The following is a 22,143-nucleotide window of genomic DNA, read 5'->3' on the forward strand; positions in this document are numbered from 1 at the left end:
CCCCAAACCCGCAAAAGGAGCTGCGTCAGTGAATAATTCAATGCCAAATATGATTCTATATGATCGCTATGGAGGTTGAAACCCAGCGCAAATTAAGAATAAAGCAAACTGTTCCTTGTGTGACGCTCCGACTGCGTGGCAGCATCGCTGGCAAACAGAAACTCCACAGCCCCGGAATCAGCCGTCGTCGATCAAAGGAACACCTGTGTGTGGCGCCGCCCCCGCCTGCCAGGAAAGAGCCCCGACGGAGAGAAGGAGCCCCCCTCCCCCGTCGTCGCAGATGGCGTCCTCCGTTCCAGAGCTTCGCTGAAACCCAAGGGGGCAGTTGTCGGTCTGAGAAGTGAAGCTCACTTCCGTGTTCAAAAAACTGCAATCCCCTCAAATTCCTCTGGGGGCTGGTGTCAGAAGGGAGCATTCTCCATAGACCCCCACGTTAAAATCGCCGACTTTACATCCTCAGTAAACATGTTAAAAGCCTGGTGTCAGAACGTTTTTTTGTCTCAATCGATAGTTTCTACCCCCGCACACACTCTGAGGGGGGTGAATTTTTTTTTAACTCCGTTTTACTGTTATTAGGTTAAAATTCTGGCCAATTAGGGCGCGGAAACGTTGAGTGACAGGTCCGAGCAGCTCCATGGACAGCTGCTTCGAGGCCAGTGGGCGGGATCTCGGCAGGCCAATCCAACATGGCGCTGTTCAGGCCGCCATATTTGAGTCACAAAAACGTCTCCCCAAAACCAATGGGTGACGTCACGGACGCTACGTCCATTCTTTTTACAGTCTGGGGGTTTCCACGACACGTCACCGCGCCAGCCGCCGCAGGTCCGCATCGTGGACGGGGGCGACGACATCGGGAGCAGCAGGGCGAGCACGAACACGAGTGGCGATCCTTCCCTCATGTGGGAGCCCGTCTTGCAAAAAAAGCCGGCAGAGGAAGCAGCAGCAGCAGCAAGGGAGGTGACGTCGGGCTAGAGCAGTTTAAATAGCGCATTCTGAATGCAATAGGAAGCAGCCACGGCAGTCAGCTGAGCCATCAGCTGATCTGCACAGGTGAAGACAGTTATACTGTGCTGATTAAGAGCTTGACGTCATGGCCTGCCAGAACTAACGCTACGCTTAATTTAACGGACCACTTTTAAAAAAAAAAAAAAAAAAACATATTTTCACTGCTCTTGGTTCTAAATACATTCTGATAATTTCCATTGCTAGGAAACATCCTGAATTAATGGGAAATGTGTAAATTTTACTGTTAAATCATTTTAGCTCGCTTAGAGGGGAGCAAATGTAAAAAATGTCTCACTTTACCCCACTCTCCCCTAGGCGTCTGCAGCATGGCTGTGGCGGCATTCATGCAGCAGTGAGGCGCAACGGGCCAGTTTGGTACTTTTACATACCCTCAGCAGAGTCAGCCTGTCTTCTGGCTGGAGGTTGAGTGAGGGGAGCGTTGTCCCCGCATTGGGTGTGTGTGTGCTCAGCGTCCATTATTGCCCATGGACTTTAATAACCCTTTAGCTTAGGTTGTGCAGATCAGTGGTTCTCAAATGGGCGTACGCGTATCCCTTTCGGTACTTGTTAGCGCTCCAGAGGGTACTTTTTGTATGGTTACATGCTGCTATTTCGACATTGACTTCTAATTGTCGGAATAGCGGCATTAAGATTATTTTTCAAGCGTCCCACTATTCCGACATTTTTTTTTTCATTGTCGGAGTAGTGTGGTGGCATTTTTCTATGAGAAGTGACATAAAAGGTTGAAAACAACAAGACCAGTGAAAAGAGTTATGCCACCTTTAAAGATCAAGTATGAACTGTGTTATTATTTCAATAATGACTACATTACATTTTATGTCATTTTGTGTGGGTTTGAACAGTTAAAGTATAGTTATTTTGTGTTCTTATATTGCTTCATTTCAACACTGCATTATCACTACTGGCAGCCATTTCCAAAATTACAACATGCTCCTTAGCACCACCTAATGGATGAGAGTGCGCACTTCAACAGGATCTGAAGGAGGGCAAGGCTTTAATGGTGAACAGGGATGGATGTGAACTATGTATGACCCTTATAACACCAGGTAAGGATCGAGAAGGTACGCTTAGTGTATGGAAGTCTATGGTATCAGTTCAAATAAGGCTAGTAAGGTGGTACACATCCGGAGAAGAGTATGAGGGTGAAACCAAGGTCACAGAATAAAGTGCACAGTCAGCAGAGATCAGAATTCAAACAGGTGGGATGGGAAAAGTGCTGAGATCAACACCTGCCCACCAGTATATCGTCGCTGCCCGACGTAGAACACGTATGTCCAAAACGGTACTTTTACAGGAAATGGAAAAAACACCGTAATTTCACAGTGTTTGAATGTGGTATCATCAAATTTGCTACAATAACATTAAATGTGGTCATACACATGTGAGTGTCATGATATAATCCCCATTTTACTAAAATCGTGTTTAAATGGATTTACGTGTTTATTTTTACCGCGACGGCGGAGATACGTTTTTTTCTCATCATTAATTAGAATGGCCAGATCGCGTTTCATTGACAGCTTAATGCACTCTGATGTTTTTTTAAAATGCTACGTTACATATCATCCGTAGTTTCTTCACATAAAACATGTAAGCTGAATGAAATAAACAGTTGCCTACCTACACAACTACACACTGTTATGGCTATGATGGCAAAAGTTACACAGACGTTGCCTGACTGCACTTCCGTCCTACCGTAGCCTACTTTTTTTTTCTCCTCACTCCTCTCAGTCTCCACGTCTCCGGATGAGGGGAGAGGGGGGGGGGTAAACATCGTCCTTCTTATTGTAGTAGGCTACTTAGTATATTAACTGCTGCAAGCCATTATCAAACCACTAGTTTACTAACAATACATAACAAATGACTGACATCTTTAGCTTCAGTAAACTCCAGCAGCAGACTTCTGGTGCATTTCTCTTCTGCAGTTGAAGCTAGTAATTACGACCAGTTTAGCTCAATATTGCTACTGTACCACTGGACTAGAAGATCATAAAGCAACAAGCCTTAAAGCGACAAAATACTTAGTAAATAATTTATGTACTCTGCCAAAAAATATGATAGAAATTCCATGTGTTCAACAGACAAGGATCAGGCATGGCCCAAGTCATTTAAAGGTGCACCAGACAACAACATACCAACAATACATGCATCAAAGAATTGTATTTAATAAATAAATAAATACACAGTGGTAGGGAAACCCATCACAATTAGGTATGTAGTGTGTTAATTGCAACATTGTATCTATGAAGTTGAACATACAAAACAGATTTTTTAAAAAGTTTCATTTTTAATGTTGTGCTTGTGTACTGCAGTTGTATGAATGTGTTTCTTGTTTGTGTGATGGTGCACAGCTACCACAGTTTAATTTGTGCTGTGACTGCCCTGTGTACGGCTCAGGTTATTTGGTGTTGTGGTGAAGCTGGAGGTTTGGGAGGTCCAAAGCCAGGTGTCATGACAGCTCTCTCTTTTCCTTACAGGTGTGAGGGGTGTGGTGGTTCACTGTGAGACCAGAGGTGTGTCCAGTGTCAGAGCTACAGGAAGGACCAACAGGTTTAGATGACCCCCTGTGTGAGGGATACCAGAGGTGGGTGAAACCCCAGCATGTGGACTTCCATGGGGGAAAAGAGGTATGGTTGTAGTGAGATGTGCACCAAGTCCATGGACATGCTCCCTGAACGGGAGAAGACTGTGACACAGCTTGTACAATGGTTGAGGATGTGTTTTAATGCCAGTACCAGCTAGACTGGTGCTCTGGCCTGGCTGTCAAGCTGTTACATTAGTTCACTGCAGACTCAGGTTTTAAACCAGTAACCATTCTCTTCCTTTACCAGTCTGACTGTATGACTCGTGGTCAAGCTGCACTTTAGAGGCTGGGACCCTTGCAGCTTGACCAACAGTCATACAGTCACACACATGACTGTATGGATGTGTGACTGCACGTATGTGTGTGCCATGTATGCATGTTCACATGTGTGTTTATGCCTCTGTGTGTACATGTGTGTGAGTGCCTGTGCAGCTGTGCGTGTGTGCCTACGAAGGGAGAGAACAGTCTCCTCTCACCTGAGTGAAATCTGTGTCTGGATGTGTGACTGTATGACTCTTGGTCAAGCTGCAAGTTCAGGGCCCAGCCTCTAAAGTGCAGCCTGACCAAGAGTCATACAGTCACACACATCCAGACACAGATTTCACTCAGGTGAAGGGAGACTGTTCTCTCCCTTCACCTGTGTAAACAAGTCAGACTGGTAAAGGAAGAGAATGGTTACTGGTTTAAAACCTGAGTCTGCAGTGAACAAATGTAACAGCTTGACAGCCAGGCCAAAGCACCAGTCTAGCTGGTACTGGCATTAAAACACACCCTCAACCATTGTAGAAGCTGTGTCACAGTTCAGGGAGCATGTCCATGGACTTGATGCACATGGGTGTTCCTCACACATCACACTACAACCATACCTCTTTTCCCCCATGGAAGTCCACATGCTGGGGCTTCACCCACCTCTGGCATCCCTCACACAGGGGGTCATCTAAACCTGTTGGTCCTCCCTGTAGCTCTGACACTGGACACACCTCTCTTGGTCTCACAGTGAACCACCACACTCCTCGCACCTGTAAGGAAAAGAGAGAGCTATCATGACACCTGGCTTTGGACCTCCCAAACCTCCAGCTTCACCACAAGAACCTGACCCGTACACAAGGCAACCTCAGCACAAATTAAACTGTGGTAGCTGTGAGTGTATGCATGCTGTGTGTGCATGTGTAACTTGAATTGATCTTGACTCGTGATCAAGTGCATCATAAAAGGCATGAAAGTCTTAAGGTAAAACTTCAGTTCAGTTTTCAGTTCTTGCAGCTGCTTGAATTTCACAGCTGTAATCTTTTGGCTGGATGAGTAGAGTGGGGCAACACTGGCACACTTCTTCCTGAGAGACAGGGATGGATAGGGTTCCCAGTTGTCATTCCCAGTTGAGTGGAGTACTTTATACTCCATAGTGCCATCCACATTGTACCTAGTAGAAAAGAAAAAACAGAAGGGGGGGGGATTTCATGAAAACAGTCATAATTTGATGAATTGAACATTAAAAAAATGTATGTAATGCTAATGTTTTATATTTTACAGCACTACACTTAAAATGAAGTCAATATTTGTGGGGAAAAAAAGTACAGTATGATAAAAACTACCTGACTGCTCAGAGGTGCATGACTTCTCAGCGTGTGTGTGGATTTTTGTTTGTGAGAAATGTGTGCGTGTTTTTGTTTTTCATCAGCAGATTTGTTTTCAAGTGAATTAACAAAGAGGAACACATTTGGTAAACTGAATGCAATGTTCACAATATTCAAAAATGAGCTTGCATTATCCTTTGCTTTGACTGACAACTGAATACAGCAATGGTTTACTTTTCTCAAAACTAGATCTGTGACAGGCTTTGGTCTTTAAGTTCTACACAAACCCAATATGGAGATGTGGAAGTGTAATGTAATCTAATAATAATAGGCTACCAACCCTCATTGGCTATAGTACTCCAGGTCATCACCAGAATCATTTTCAAGCAAATCTAAGAACAATAAGGACAAAAACACATTTAATACACTGAATGCAATGTTCCCAATATTCAGAATTGAGCTTGTATCAGTTGATTCGACCGGCAAATTTTGAAAACCTCAGTTGCTCTGTACTTCATCATCTCTTATCATCTCTTAAAAATTCTTGATTCAGAATTTTGAAATTTACCCACATACTAGATGATGGTCTATAACTCTGAAATACAGCAGAAGTTTGCTTTATCAGAACTAGCTCTGAGACTGACTTTGAGCTTAACTACACAAAATCAAACATGGGGTGTTGGAAGCAAAGTGTGTAATGTGATAATCATGATAAGCCACCAACCCTCATTGGGCAGGTGTATCCTCTTCATCATGGTCAGAGTCACTACCAGATGAATCTAAGAACAATAAAGAGAAACAGGTTTAGTCCACTGAATACAATGTTGACTTTGTTGGAAACTAGGATTGAGATAGCCAGAGCATCAAACCTTCCTCACTACTGACCCTCACATTTGCCACAAGTGCCTCATAACTAATGTTGACAAACTCACACATGCCCTTTAATGACACAGACATCCTAAGAGGAGGGAGAAAAACACATAAAAAACAATTGTGTGCGCTACACAAAGTACACAACGTTTAAAATACTCGACCACGGAAACATCGGGGTCAGTATTTTTTTTATTTTTTTTATCTGGTCAGTTGTAAGTTAGTAGATTGGCGTGAGCTAGCGCGCTACTGCTAATGAGTTACACCAGGGTTTTCACTCAAAGATAAAGCCATTTTACGGTCACGTTCATGACCGCAGTATTATAAGGTCTTGCTCCTTTGAGTTTGATGGCAAAAATACGTGTTTGAGTGAATCTCATAATAAAACCAAGCTGTCCAACCGAGTTTATTTGCCTGCTAGCAAGCTAGGTATGCTATGCTAAATACGTCAGCTAAGCTCTCAATAAAGAGTGTTAACCCTGTTAACGTTACTTCTCTGAACGAAATAAAAGCAATTATTAATAAATGTCAGCTAATGTTAAGTTGAAAATAGTCGACAAACAATAACAATCGTTTTCACGTTACCTTGACATTGTTATGACCAGCTGCTGTTGCTCCCAGCGAGGTTTGTGGGAGGGGGAAAAAATCGCCGACAGGACTGTTCCACAGAAGCTGGAGATACGCGCTTTGATTGACAGCTTTGACATCAAAGGGAGTTACGTGAAAAATAGATGAGGTGATTTCACATCTTTTCACTGGTCATTTTGATTTCCAAAGCTTACTGTTCACGGAGGGACACCTGATCACTCTAATTGTTGAAAAAACTCAAAATCGAAAAAAATGGACATACGTGGTTTTCATTGGACAGCGACGATATAAACAACACCTTGTTGATATGAAGTCAGTCACTTCGTTTTGTTTGTTCCTGTCGAAACTCTTTTTCGTGTACTTTGTATTTTGTAAGTGACTCGGGGTGTATATACTTTTACTTTACTTCTGTTCAAGAGTAAATAAAAGACAACTCTATGTCGGATCCATCTTTTGCCAGCGTTTTATTGGAGTCTTTGAAGTAAATGTCAAATAAGTTCACGGCCCAAAGAGACAAGCTTATTTACTCGACAGTAGCGGCACTTTACTATTCCTCCGCCCGTTGTCTTCGTTGTCACTTTGTAGCTGCTCCACAGAGCGCACATGGCTAATTAATATGCACGTGCTGACCATATGGTTGTGTAGGCATTCTGGGGGCGGAATATGGTGCGCACCTTTCTTGGATCCAGTTTGATTTATCAAAGAGAAATTGCGGAGAGTTGTGCACGCACAGTTTAATAGATCTGAAAAAGGTGTAAATATTTTGGGTGTCTTTTCGCCGTAGGCCTAAGCAAAACATTTAGTAGCAGCAGTTTTACACTGCTTACTTACAGTTTTGATAAATGAGGCCCCAGGCCCTAAGCCCAGACGCTCACAGTTGCAGCTTCTCCACGGCTCATCCGCGGCGCTGTCCGTGGTGCTGAAGGTGACAGGTTAACTTGACAAACAAACTGCAGCATAGTTCTGTTTGTTTATCATGTGTGTCACTTTTGTTTGCGACTTGATAGTTGAGTTGTTGAGATTAAGAACATCACTCCCTCATCAAACCGGTGATAGGCATGCTGAAAAGAAAAAAAAGAGAGACGCGCCTGGGTATCGCAGCTGTAAAAAAAAAAAAGAAAGAAAAAAAAAGATGACGTGTCTGACTAGCGATACCAAAAAGTGTCGGAATAGCGGCATGTCTAGATAGAGGGATGTCGTAATAGCGGGATGTCTAAATAGAGACATGTCTGAATAGCGGGATGTCTGAATAGCGGGCGGACCCCATTTTGTATATATATTTAAAAAATAGCATCAACTCAACAGTCATTATAAATATTATACAATAAATAAATGTTTAAGTTTTATATATGCTCAAAATCTGAATTTCATATTCATACTCAGTTTCATTATTTTAAAAAATAAAGTCTTCCCAGGACCCCATACAAGGATGGTTTCACCCAAACTGGCACCGTGGCGAGAAGGGTCCGGCTGCTGGTCGCAGTCCCTCACGGAACGCCCCCCACAGTCATTGCTCACTGCTAATTTTGTGTCCTTATTATATTTAACTTTACATTGTGACAAAGAAAAACAGAAAGGAGGGGAGAATAAGAATTCTGACAAGTCTCGATCACCTTACGTCAAGTTTGGTATGAATAAGAATATGGTTTTAAAGTAATTTGAATTTTGAATTTTTCAAATTTGAACTTTTTTGTTTTTCTTTTACTGAGTGACAATAACAATATGTAGATCATACAGGATACTTATGAGGTATAAGTTACACCGTGGACATTAGATTTTATTGTCCTTTACAAGGATAATTGTTTCCACCTCCATGCATTCACCATTTTGTACACATAACATCACACCCACAGACATCTTGGAGGTGTCATCGCAGCAGATCATGCACTGTGATAAATCTCAAATGTGGGAACATAGGGCTTTGGGAACTGTCATTGCGACATCTCACCATTTCGACATTCCGCTATTCTGACATGCGAACGTCCCACCATTCCGACAAGACTTTCAATATAAGGAAATGTGCGTTACTCAACAGGTGACTCCCTTCTATAAGACATGCTGATAGAGGAATACCCACATGGTTATGCGTAATTACGCAGCAGAGTGCAGACAGTGAGTCTGCCTGTCCAGCCTCTACCTGGCCTTTTTACTAAACTTAACCAATTCCATTGCCAGAAGGCGCCCAACCAGTGCAAAATCTTTTGGGGAAAAAAATACGCTATTAAAGAAATTGTCGGAAAAGCAGGATGTTTAAATAAAGAAAAAAATACCGTCATTCCGACCATAGGAGGCAAAAATTGTTGGAATTAGTGATGTGTCGGTCGCGAACGATCCGGCTCTTTGAAGTTAACGACGGGAGCCGGCTCCTCATTGGGAGCGTTTTAGTTTTTTTTTTTCCTCTGCTTGTTGTAGTGAAAGCCACAGGTCGACGGGGGAAGGGGCTAAAAACGAAACCAATCAACCAGCGCATCCAGCACGGGCCTGTGGCACCACGCCTCTCTCTCTCTCGCTGGTGCGGGCACTCACGCAGGCACATGGACAGGTAGGTACTAGTGACAGTAATAAACAAATGCGCTAAATCGCGCTAATGCGTTCAAATTGCTATCCTCCCCCCATCTGACAGTCTGACCGTCCGACGGGGGGGGGGGGGTTGTGATGCTGCTGCTGCTGCTGCTGCTGCTGGTGCCCAAGAAGACCATGACTACTGTGCTGTACCTCAGCCAGCAGCAGTAGACCAGATTCTTGACCTGACCCGCGCTGAAATTGAGGAGCTCAAGAAGACGATTGACGGGCTCACTGCTGAACTGAAAGACATGACTTTTCGCAGCCGGTTCGGACTGCAACTTTGGACTTCATGATGCAAAATTATGCGTTAAATTGTACAAATATATATTGTGAAAACAAAACATTTGTTGAGTTCTTAAGAGTCCTCTTTTGTTTTATTCTCTAAATAGATTTTACAGTTATGACCATTTCATTGCCTTTTGGAGGATGATTGAGCCTATGATCTCGAGGATTGTTGTATGTATGTGTGTGTGTGTCTCTCTCTCTTTCTCACCTGGACCCTCCCCCTGTCCTCCGATTGGTGCGGCATCCTTCCTCCAGTCTTCCCAGCCTCACGCTCCCCTGCTCCTGCTTGGCTCCTCCCCTCTTTGCCGATTGGTGCTGCACCTGACCAGCTGGCAGCTCCCCAACCGCCCACCTGATTACCGCAGGTACATAGTCGCTTCCCTTCATTCAGCCCAGACGGCCGTCTGGTTGCCCCTGCTCTGTGCATTGTGCTTTGTGTGTTGGTAAAACTTGGTAGCTCCCTGTGGTAGGGCTTTTGTTGGTTAACTGGGGTTTTTTCATTGTCCTTACTGCCCTCTGAGAAGTGTGGCCAGGTTTAGTTTAGGTATAGTATTACTGATTCTGTTTATTTTCACAATCACATAGATAACTTGCTGTATAGCGTCACTAGGTGCAGGGGTGCTGGTTTCTGTAGTTTGTTTTTCAGGTAGATAATTAGCCCTCGTTTTCTTTTCTTTTGTTATTGAACACAAGAGATCTTAGCTCACAGTGAGATTCCTCTTTATGTTTTATTCTGTTTTTGATTTGACCAGCATCCACCGGCCCTCTCCCTCAGTTGGTTTTGTGTTATGTCACCCCCTTTCCATATTTTCAAGGCATTAAACTTACCCTGCCTATTATACCAAGGCGTATTGTGTTGCGTCCCTTTTTCCCTTTAGAGCCAGGGTTGTAACACTGGACAAGTAATAGTAGTAGAGGAGAGAAACACAGGAGCGGAGGGAGGAGAGAAGAGGCTGCGGCCTGGGGCCGTAACAGAGTAATAAAAACTATTTGAGAACTATCTGTGAACTTGATTTTCCATCATCCTCTGGACACACACGCGGTAACAAGTACATTGCCGTGTGACCACAACAGGGTTCCATGACCCCTGCTGACGGGAGATATTCAATAGAAAACATGATTTCAATGGTAAAAAACAATGTTAATGTATTAATAATTTATTTAATATTCATTTATTTTCTAAGTGACCATGGTATAAGCAAGATAATGCCTTTCCAGGTGTCTGGTTATCAGTAATTGACATTAATTTCTGATAATGGACACCTCGTCGGGCATTATCCGTTCATTCATTCAAAACTATGGTTTTTGACTTTGAAGTTTGTTATGACATCATTGATGACATCACTTTAGTCACAGAACATTGCAATACAGTGCAGTGACTTTTGATGTCAGTTGCATTGTGATTTTTCATATTTACACAAGTGTACTACTACTTAACACTATTTGCAAACATCATTCTGAAAAAATGTCCACACCGTTTCCATTTAAAAAAAGAGATATACTCTGCAGTGATACCACCCACTACCAGATAGTGGGTTTTAATGGAGAGGGATGCTTTGGCAAGGTCGCACACTGTTTGGACTTAGTCGAGGGCAACATAGTAGCAATCAAAATCCACAAGAAGATCAAAGATCCTGCTATCCAAAAGGAAGTGAAAATGCTCCAGGCAGTCAGGGCTCTTGACCCAGACAAGAAGAATATTGTAAAATTCATGGAGCATTTCATATTCAATGACTTCTCCTGTCTGGCCTTCGAAATGCTCGACAAAAGCCTTTGGGACCTGATGAAGGTGAGGAAGAAGCAGCGTCTCGATTTCAACGAAATTCGTGCTGTGACCCACCAGCTACTGGTTTCCTTTGATGCCCTTAAAAACATTGGAATAATACACACAGACGTGAAACCGGACAATATAATGCTAGTCAACCACAAGAATCAGCCATTCAAGATCAAGCTCATTGATTTTGGTCTAGCCATTCCAGTGAAACGAGCAAAAGTTGGAATGATCATACAAGCCAAAGCCTACAGGGCCCCAGAAGTAGTCTTGGGATATCCCTTGTCTGAATCTATTGATGTTTGGGGAGTGGGCTGCATCATGGCATACTTGTACTTTGGTACCAACCTCTTCCCTGGAAACTGCATATACAATTGGGTGAAAACATTCATACGCCTGCTGATGGTAGATGACCACCTGCTGCTCAATGGAATATACAGCTGGCAATATTTCACCGTGAATCTGGATGACGAATGGAGACTAAGAACACCAGAGGAGTATGAGATGATAACTCGTGACAAGCCACAAGTTGAACAGCGATATTTTGACAGCTTCAAAAATTTAGAACATGCAGTACAGACATATCCAGAGAAAAAGGATGACTGTGATTACAAAGACACGGCGGCATTTTTAGATCTCATGAAATGCTGCCTACATCCAGATAGAAACCACAGGATTACACCCAGCGAAGGCTTAAAACACACTTTTGTAACAATGGCTCACCTGAACGCTGTAGAGAGAGACTCTGCACTTAAAATCATGAAGGTTTCGACACTATATCTGGATGACACAAGTTATGACGAATCAGACCCTTTGGATGATTGTACATATTCAAACACTGCTCTAACTATTAACTTGCAGAAAAAGCCCTCAGCTGGAAAGGTTCCATTAACTGGCTGTTGCAGTTCAGACACTGAGAGCTCCAGTGGTGAACCTGAACAGTCTGAGAGTTACACCGTAGAGTCGGAGAGCTCCAGTGAAATTGATGATGATATGGATACCAAGACCACCAGCACACATGAGACAAAGAAGCCACTTGGCCACCTATCAACAACTGACCTTAAGCGTTGGGTAAGATACAGAACTACTCGAACCAAAAAAGAGCCAGGCGCCATTGCTCTTGACATTTTCGCCACTGGTGGAGTTACAGTCTCCATCTCTACAAGTGATGAATCTGACAATGTTGAGACTGGCTTTCCTGGAGTTCGCCGCAAGACTGTGTTTCGGAGGATTGGCAAATTCTTTCGCAGAATGAGTTGCTTATTTTAATGTGAAATGTGCTCAATAAAAACTGCAAAATAAAAGTGAGTGTGTAAAAAACTGATTTATTGTTTTAGTAACTGTATTTTATTATCTTTCTTTGGAATTTTGAATGTGGCAAACTTTATAATTAAAGGACAATTCAGGGCAAATTCAACTCAGGGCTGTATTTTCCTAACATTTTAGGTCTAAAAAAAGGAACCTAAAGCTTTTCAGTTTTATTGTTCCTGTTTTGCAGTAGTCGTGTCTGTCCCCGCATCGCCACGGCAGCGATGAATGGAGCAGATTGAAGTTCCACTGCTTAGGCTGTTTACATCCCTCAAAGCCACAATTTTTTTCCACAAACAGCGTCAGATGGCTACTCAAACATGCACCGAGAAGTTTGTTTACTTCAAGCATGCCGACATGTTTGTAAAACTAGATCATGCGGATTCTCATGCAAAACTCAAGTTGACACGCTCGGGGAGCATACATCAGTCCGACGGCTCATAAGTCCGACGGCTCATTTCTCCGACTACCCATTCTACAGTGTTAAGGTTAGGTTTAGGGTAAGGTTAAGGGTTAGGGCTACTTAACTCGGAGAAATGGGAGTTCGGACTAATGGACGCAAAAATAAATAAATGTATGGTCGGAGAAATGGGTAGTCGGATGGACGTCATGCGCCCGACACGCTCGGTGTGTTGGGAACTGCCCATTGGTCCGACCTCCCATTGGTTCGACCTCCCGTTACTACGACAAAATACCCACTGGTCCGACCTCCCATTGGTTCGTAAATGTAAATTTCGCTTTGGTTAGGTTCAGGCAATGAAGAAAGGAGTTGGTTAAATTTAGTAAAAACACCAGGTAGAGGCTAGACAGGCTGGAAGCATAATGAGCCTTATATGTTATTGATATGAAGTGCTTGTTTTGCAGTTAATTATGTACATGATCCGTTTGATCCCAGAAAGGAAAAAAGGATCAATGCGCAGCCTCTGTTTCCTTTCTGATTGCGTCCGTCTGTCTGTTCGGAGTGGGAGAAAGAGACAGAGAATCCAATCCACCTGTCTGTAATGTAAGTTTGATTTGATATGAGTGTCAAGGTTTAATTACGGACACTAATGAGCGCGCAGCAGTGCGTAAAAGTCGTGCGTAATGACAGCTCCTCGTTGGTGAAACACAATAAACTGCACCTCTTCTTCCACGTGTGTCTTATTGACAGGTGGAGCCTATATGAATAATGATATAAATGCATAGTGAACGGTAAGAATGGAGAGTTTGACTAATAACTAGTCCAGTTCGAACTAATGAGGACCTCCCATTAGTTCGAACTCTCATTACTCCGATTGTCGGACCAATGGGAGTTCGAACCAATGGGAGGTCGAACTAATGGGAGGTCGGACCAGTGCCATGGACCCGGTGTGTTTACATGCAGTCGGAAGCTCCTGTTTGTATCATAAACACAGGAATATCAACTACTGACTTGCTTGAAGTGAACAATTTTCTTCCACAGACCACGTCAGATGGCTACTCAAACATGCACCAAGAAGTTTGTTTCAATTTGTTAGGGAAGAGCTAAGTCTAAGTTATAGACTCCTCTGTTGTATTCTGGTAAATAATATCACTGTTATTGGTACAGGTATTCTGTGCGCGCACGCACACACACTCTCTCAGTCAGGTATCATCACTTATTTCCCTGCTGTATTTCATTTTATTTATCCCACTACTCTTATTAAACATTGACTTTACAGAGTTTGGATCAATGTGATGACTCGTAAGTTTAGCCCTCTCTTCTCCATCATTCTTCTGTCTCTTCCTGACACTATTCATTTTGAATATCCTGTATCTATTTTATTTTCACAGGTGTAGGATAAACATTCGTGACAAATGTATTGCAGTTACTTTAGCGTGTTGCCTTTCTTTTTCCCTGTCCTCAGTTTCTTCCTGGCAGCGCAGGTGAGGTATACTGTGCCAAAGCCCACAGCCTTAGTGCCGCCATCGCTGTGATATATGGCCTCCCCACCATTGGTAATTAAGTCTAACAGTTATGATTCAGTGAAGCTGGCAATTCAAATTAAAAGCAGTGCATTAGCAGTCGGCGCTAACATAATTAGCTACACTTTCAAGGCAGCTATAATCACAGAGCAGGAACCCCTGGGCCATGCTGCCAACACACAGGGTTAGCAACACTGAACTGATTAAAAATCTGTCATGTATGGACAAGGAAGGAGATTTCCATTGGACGACAGACTCAATGGCAAACTGCCTTGTCATTTGGCAGGTGATCCAGGCAAGGGGATTAAGCGCTCTGCACTGTAAAAACTCATCTGTTAAAGCCAAACTGATAATGTAATGTGTAATGTGAAAGGTGTAATACTTTCTGCCAGACCCACGGAGAATTATCACTTGACTTGGCAGTTGCCCTCGGCTCTGTGGAGCTGCTTAGCCTCATTGTTTGGATTTCTGTGACCTGCAGATTCCACTTTCATCAACCTTGTTTTCAGCCATGACAGGCAGCTTTTTGAGGAACTGCTCAGATAAACTCGTTGTACCAGACTTGCATCAAATAGCAGACAAGATTAGCAACTAGCTGGCGAACATAAGCTTTTAGCAAGCCAGAGCAAAGTTTTATCAGTTTTAAGACATCAAAACTTATTGTTACATACAAATCTACATAGAAAGTAATACAAATAAAGAAAAAAACAATTGAATGAGAAGGTGTGTCCAAGTATTAATATATCATATGAATGCAGCGAAGCATTGTGGGAAAAACATTGACATGCAGAGTCTCTGGGAAGTGCAATGGGGAAATGCATTTTTCAGGACAACAGTGTCGAGGAACCACTTCAAAGAAATCATGCGCTACCAGTGCTTTGATCAGAAGGAGATTGCGCAGATTGACCAGCAACAAATTTGTACACCCAAGGGAAGTGTGGGATAGGTCCGTTCAGAAGTCAGTTGCAAGCTACAGGCCAGGTCAGACATAATGGTGGATGAGCAACTGCCTTGCCCACAAAAGCAAGATTCCCCTTCACCTAGTATATGCCCAATAAACCCAACAAATTTGTGATGAAGTTTTTGATAGCAGCAGATGTTGACAGTACGTGCTGAATGGTTTTCCTGACCTGGGAGAAGGTGACAACAGGCCAGCCATGCAACGCTTTGGGGAGAAAGTGGTCCTAGGGCAGGTGAAGGCTTTTTTTGGTAAGGGAAGGTATGTCACTACTATCAAATTTTGTCCACCTCCCTCCCACTAGCCAAAGCACAGTTCTAAATAATTGTGCTGGCTCAGACATGAGTTTGTACCCATGCAACGACTCAGAGCGTAACTACTTAACAGTAAGAGAGTAGGCTAAACATCAGCATGAGTGGTTTTATAGTTTCTTCTAACTTGTTTGGTAAATTTGATCATTTTGATGACTGGCATTGAGAAAAAGAGAAAATGAAAACAAAAAGGAGAAATGTCACAAGGAGGAACATCAGAGGAATTCAACAATTTGGAAAATGATGAGGATGAGATCAACACCAAGAAAACTATGAAATGGGCAGTTGATTTCCTCGCACAAAAACAAATTAACTTTTGAGAGCTACACTACCACTGCTCTGAATGACATCTTGTATGAGTTTTAAAATGCTGTCCAATCAACCAGGGAAGGGGATGCATACAGTGCGGACAAGCTGCTATTTATTAATTTGGTAAGTGACCATAGTATAAGCAGGATGATGCCCTTCAAGGTGTCCAATTTATCAGGAATTAATTAACTTTGAGGCAACCCTCTGACGTCCAACACCTTCACATCATCCATTTATTCCTGATAATTGGACAACTCGTCGGACATTGTCCCTCACGTGTTTTCTCATGGTTGTGAGAATTGTTTAGAGTTATAACTTGGAAATAGAAATTCTCATCTTGTACCTTGGTTGTTGTGACTGTCACCCTCCACCAGTCATATGTAGAATCTACAAAGATCATTCTAAATTGTTCTGAGTGACTCTATTATGTGGAGTCCAATGTGATGGAGGAAATATGCAGCTTTTTGTTTCTGCTAATCCCTCATTTGTGCCAAGAACAGTTTTCAAAGAATAGTTTGTAGCTCCAAAGTCTGACAGTTGTTCTTGTAAGACGTTTCTTTCCTCAGGATAATTGCAGCAGTAGATCAAGACATGTTTCACAGTCTCTGCCTCTATACAGCTGTACTGGGGTGTGTTTTAACCAGTGCCAGCTTGTGTCTGCAATGACTCTGTCACAGAAAAGTTATCACAACTTCGCTTCCGCTTTCGTTTGGAATATTCTTCATCACTGGCTGTATTGTGTCGTTTTGCCTTCTGCCATTATTGGGGGGCGACCGACGGTCCGCTATTCCGAAAATTTCCGAAGGTCCATCATTCCGAATTTCCGAGGGGCCGCCATTCCGAAGGTGTCAATCACGGTGGTTTTTTTTTTGGAAGGGTCAGGGACCGGATTCTCTTATGTTTCTTTGTTTGACTTCCTGCATGGGTTGACGCCCGGTGTGTCCCCGGTCGGCTAATAATGTACAGTGGGCTAATATACAGGACAAAAAACTATCAATGTGCACCCCTTCTTTCTGGTATGTCACTTTCTCCACTAACATATGTAACACTTCGGCATTTTTGGCCATGAGACAGAGTTTAACATGGGAGTCTATGGGGATGCGACATCCCGCGATATCTCACGAACGGTACATGGCACATGGATGGTTGGGTGTCTATCGATTTGTCTCGCCACGCCCGTCACGTTGACAATTAACTCATTGAGTGCCATTGACGTATATATACGTCAATCAAAATCCAACGCTTGAGTGCCATTGACGTATATATACGTCAAATGCAGTTTTCTGCGGCTGGTAAATGGGGACGCTGTTGCGCACACTGTGAGTAATTTTGGGGCTTCTGGGATGTGTAGAACGAAGGAGACAGTAGATCAGAGCAAGAAGTGAAGAGGAAGGAGAAGACGAGTGCGATCGGTACAGAGATAAAAAAGCTGGGAAAAGTTTCTATTTCTAGAGGAAAACGACGGGCAGAGCCTGGAACAAGTGTAACGTGGAGCTGGAGGAAAGCAAGTTTCTCCACAACGGGGATCTGTGTTTCCCCCTCTTCCCTTGCAAGGTGGACTGGGACGAAGGACTGATTGATGGTGTGTCTGGATTTGGCGGAGTTACAGGCGTTGAAGGCACGGGTGAATTTCATCCACCTCCCCCCCTTCAACAGCTTCAATCTCCGGACATGAATTTGAGAGGGACAACAGAGAGGCAGAGGGCTGCATTTAAGAACTGTCTCGGGGTGGTGCTGGGACATCCGGACGGGGTGTACTTTTTAAATGTAACCCTCACACAGAGACAACACTGACCGCCTTTACCTTTTTGACAAGGTGACCGGAAATTTATCGGGGCTCTTCATGGGCTCAGCCCAGCAGACATGTCACGCCCCTCCGTCCAGAAGAACCACCTGGGCAACCCGTCCTCGTTCAATGTGCTGAAACAAGACCAGCGATTTATACTGGGGATGCTGGACGGGTTGCTCAGGGAGACATTGAGTCAGACGGAGGGGCTTGACCTGCTGCTCACTGTGACCCAGTTTGGGCAGAAGAGCCCCGATAATTTCCAGGTCGGGGCGGTCGCCGACCCTCAAGGTGTGAAAGCGGTCAGTATACACGCCGCTGCCTCCGTCAAGGTCCGTTCCCCCCACCTCCACGTTATGTGGTCCAAGTCGGGCCTGGAATATAACGTTCAGGTGGGTTAGGTTCCAACTTTTCGAAATGGCACACCTTTTTTCAGATTCGGAATGGTGGCCCTTAACATAATTAAGGGCCGGCATTCCGAAACATGAAAGTAAATGTTTGGAATGGCACACAGAATATTTTCACCTAATGGCTAGAAATAATTTATTATGTCAATATCAGGTTAAAGAGAGCCTAGAACTGGAGAAAGGAATTACTGTTCCATTAGCATTATGAAGCTCTACAAGGCTGCTGGACGGAACAGTAGTCTCAGCACACGGATAAAAGAGGTGTTTGAGGACAGCCGATGGATGAAAGCCTGGATAGTTCTCAGTCACCTAACCTTTGTGCAGTACAAAGTTAAGGACATCTACTGGAAGAAGTAATGCCACGTTTATGTTGCCGTCTTAAGGTTATTTTGTTTTAAATGTATTATTATTTATTAAATCCTTTTTACTTTACCTGTTTTCTTTGTCTCTGTGATTACTGCTCTGGTGGTTGGCAAACACAGATTTGGAGCCAATTCCACTTTGGATTATGTTTCCTCTTCTTGTCCATTCTCTTTCATCAGTGTTTGTTTTCCTCTCCCTCTTAAACACCTTAGGTTTGGATCCCCACTGTGCTGCTTTAATCATACATCCCCTCAAGACAATTTTAAAACTCTGTTCTCCCAGCCTTTAGCTCCATTAGGCTTTTGCTTTTTCTGCAGCAGAAGGTTACTGGCTCCTACTAACATGATTAGTGGAGATTCATTTCAAAGGTGGCCATAATCTCAGACTGGAAGCCCTGGGCTAATCTTGCAGTGGCTGTGGATGAAAACACAGTGGTGATTGAATACACCATATATGGAAGGACGGATAAGGGCAATAATCTAATCAGTTACTGGGTGGCCGCTTTAATCAGACAGTGGCTCAGAACAGGCCAGTGTAATACTGGGTGGAAAATAAAGAATTTGGAGGATGTGTTTTAATATTTTATCCCTTCATAATGTACAAATATTAATGCTAATGGAGATTCATAAATCCTTTAAATTATGAATTTATCTACTTACTCCTGATACCAATTTATTATTAGATTCTTTTTTACGTAGCTGTTTCCCAGTACACCAGATATGCTGCCACTTTTTCTGAGAAAGGACAGTTGCTGAATATATTGACCCCAGCCTATGTTCAATTATAAATAACTTTCTTGTTAGTGGCTGTACCCCTGACTCTTTATGCAGGCTACATGACTGGCTTCACTGAAAAAGGATGCAACTCTTAACATCTTAACATGTGTAGCATCTATTTGTGGAAAACAGTAGCATTTTTGATCATTTCTAATCTGGCTTTTGGGAACTACAGAGAGAAGCCTTATAGTCTACTTGCCAACAATGAGTACCCGGAAATGTTGAGTACCCCAAAGTTTTATGTTAGAAATATATAGTATGGGTCCCCAGTATTCAGAAACTGCCGGATGCTAACTTATATATATTGGGCAATTAGCACAATTGACATAATTAGCATAAATTAGCATAGTTGCCTATATGGGCAATATTTCAGCAAAATTGACTTGGCTGATCTGGGCAATATTGGAGTGGTTTTAGGGGTTATTGATGATGCTGAATCCATTTCTGACATTTTCAAAATTCAAAACGGCTGTCTAAACCGGAAGGGACCAGATTGAATCTATCAAAATCGGCCCACTGGCGGTTTAAATCTGGTCACTATTATTTGTCACCCACAACAACATTATGAAGGATTCTGATAAAGATTGTGTAGTGATTTTAAAATAGCCACACAGTGAGCAAGGGTTGCCGGAGCGCTGACCGTTTCCATAGTAACGCAGCAACGTCAGACGAGATTTGGTAAGATTCTACATCACTTCCTGCAGCTCATGTACGCCATCTAGCCACAACCACCAAAAACACGGCGCGGCTTGCAACAAGTTTCAAAATCCTGGAGGTGCGTGAACCTCGCAAATTTGCGACTGCGTCGAGTAGACTTTAGTGTACATCCCTTCCAGCCAAACATACAGCTACTGGCATATTCAACATTATGAGTCAGCAGGAGGTCCTGACCACAGACTGTAGGTCAAGGCTAGAGGAGAGAGGGGTGATGAGCTTGTTTATTTGTCCAACGGCAGAAGAACACATTGGTCATGATAGAGTCAGTGCAGACAAAAGTACTCGTTCAAGTGGTGCCTTATATCTGCCTTTTGGTCTTACAGTTACTAGGTAAATCAATGACTGCGTTTACATGCACTTCAGTACCCCGGTTTTAATTTGGTTTTTTGAGTACCCCGTTTTTTGATCAAATTCGGGGTATGATGTTTACATGAACTTAGAGAAACCCGGTTATTCAGTATCCCTGTATACATGATAAATACAGTATCTCGGTTTCTGATTACTGCATACATGCGTGTTGTTTACAACAGGAAGCGCAACTACCAGGAAATATGTAAGTCAGAAAATTTACAAATTAAAAATGCTGCCATGTTATATAACTTAATAAAAGAAAAGAAAACGTAATGCAGACTGATCAGTTCATTGTAAAACATGCATTTATTGATGTAAAAGTGGTGATTTCTGTACGGCGACAGAGCCTCCAGGCAGCGCTGCTCATCTGTCTAATGCACACATGAAGCTTCACTTTTAATTCAAACATACTAGTGCAACTGCCACAATTGTTAGATTTCATCAATGAGACCAGCATTTATCTAAAAAATCTAATCTAATCTATCTAAAAATAATTTAACCAGCCGGCAGTAAACCTCTAAAAACCCACGGGTAAGTTAATTAACGATCGTTTTCTCCCCCGAGGTGACGGAGTAGGCTGGCCGGCCAAGCACGTCAGGAGACGGGGTTGCTGTCTCTGTGATGTCTCGGTCACAGCTCACACACGGGGAGCTTCACTCCTCCGAAAAACGTTGTAACAAACTTGTACACAGCCATCATTTAGATAAACCGACCGCACATTGGGGATTTAAACACCCACATAGCAAAACTGGTCTGGCCCAGTTATGGGCCACACAACCCACTTGCACTTGGCCCACATACAGCAATGAATTACGGTCCTCTAGTGGCCCACATCTGGCGTCCAAAACGTGGGCCACATATGGCCCTGGTCTGGCCCAGTTATGGGCCACACAACCCACTTGCACTTGGCCCACATACAGCAATGAATTACGGTTCTCTAGTGGCCCACATCTGGTGTCCAAAACGTGGGCCACATATGGCCCATAACTCAACCAAACTGTACAACCAGAGCTGGCCCTATGTTGGGCCACACAATTTTCAGAAGTGGTTCCTGATATCAGCCTTAACTAACCCTCAACTCAGCCACTTAATTTGTGTCATATTTCATCTAGATTAAAAAACAAAACAAGGACACTATTATGAGCAAATGTTTATTTATTTTCAAGTCAACATAAACAGTTCACATGCACACCTGCACCCTCAGGTTACCCTTCAGCCTTTTTTCAATTTTTAACATTTTATTCCAAAGCATATGGCGAAATATGATTTTTTTTTTAGGGCTGGTGACAGTATTTTCTCATTAGCAGAGTGATAAAAACAGATATCCAAAATTCCCTCTGTGAAAACTTTACACACTAATATGTCAACAAAATGAAAAAAAAGAATTTGGAAAATAGCTTTATCCATTTCAGTTCTGGAAATGTAAGCAAAATGTAAACAAATCAGTGCATATTTCATTAGAACATACAATTTCACATTGCACATTTAAAAAAACAACACTGCTTGAACCAGGACTCTGCACATTTAAAATCCAACAGTGCATGAACCAGGACTCTGCACATTTAAAAACCAACACTGCATGAACCAGGACTCTGCACATTTAAAAACCAACACTGCATGAACCAGGACTCTGCACATTTAAAATCCAACAGTGCATGGACCAGGACTCTGCAC

At 43.0% G+C, this 22,143-nt stretch overlaps 1 protein-coding gene and 1 long non-coding RNA gene across 2 annotated transcripts; one reads left to right on the forward strand and one right to left on the reverse strand.

The window, feature by feature from the left end:
* Positions 1-4,756: 4,756 nt before the first annotated feature.
* Positions 4,757-6,886, reverse strand: LOC146980234 (uncharacterized). The gene is made up of 4 exons (XR_015036813.1): positions 6,637-6,886; positions 5,906-5,960; positions 5,522-5,573; positions 4,757-5,027 (listed from the first exon to the last, which is right to left on the reverse strand). It is a non-coding gene; the product is annotated as an uncharacterized LOC146980234 (long non-coding RNA).
* A 4,016-nt stretch (positions 6,887-10,902) lies between these two features.
* On the forward strand, positions 10,903-18,256 carry LOC146980235 (homeodomain-interacting protein kinase 2-like). Its single transcript, XM_085788867.1, has 3 exons — positions 10,903-12,331; positions 17,624-17,693; positions 17,886-18,256. The coding sequence occupies exons 1-3, from the start codon at positions 10,955-10,957 to the stop codon at positions 18,254-18,256; spliced, it is 1,818 nt and encodes a 605-aa protein (XP_085644993.1). The 5' UTR covers positions 10,903-10,954.
* Positions 18,257-22,143: the final 3,887 nt, after the last annotated feature.

Source organism: Trachurus japonicus, chromosome 10, assembly GCF_045865225.1.
Source record: "Trachurus japonicus isolate A0001 chromosome 10, Traja_1.0".
Lineage (NCBI taxonomy): Eukaryota > Metazoa > Chordata > Actinopteri > Carangiformes > Carangidae > Trachurus > Trachurus japonicus.

Bases quoted from the DNA above. Each gene is read 5' to 3' on its own strand.
- LOC146980235 (XM_085788867.1), top strand. From the start codon at position 10,955: ATGTCCACACCGTTTCCATTTAAAAAAAGAGATATACTCTGCAGTGAT. The intron at 12,332-17,623 runs GTAAGATACAGA...TTCCCTTGCAAG, and splicing joins CAACTGACCTTAAGCGTTGG to GTGGACTGGGACGAAGGACT. The intron at 17,694-17,885 runs GTGAATTTCATC...CTTTTTGACAAG, and splicing joins TACAGGCGTTGAAGGCACGG to GTGACCGGAAATTTATCGGG.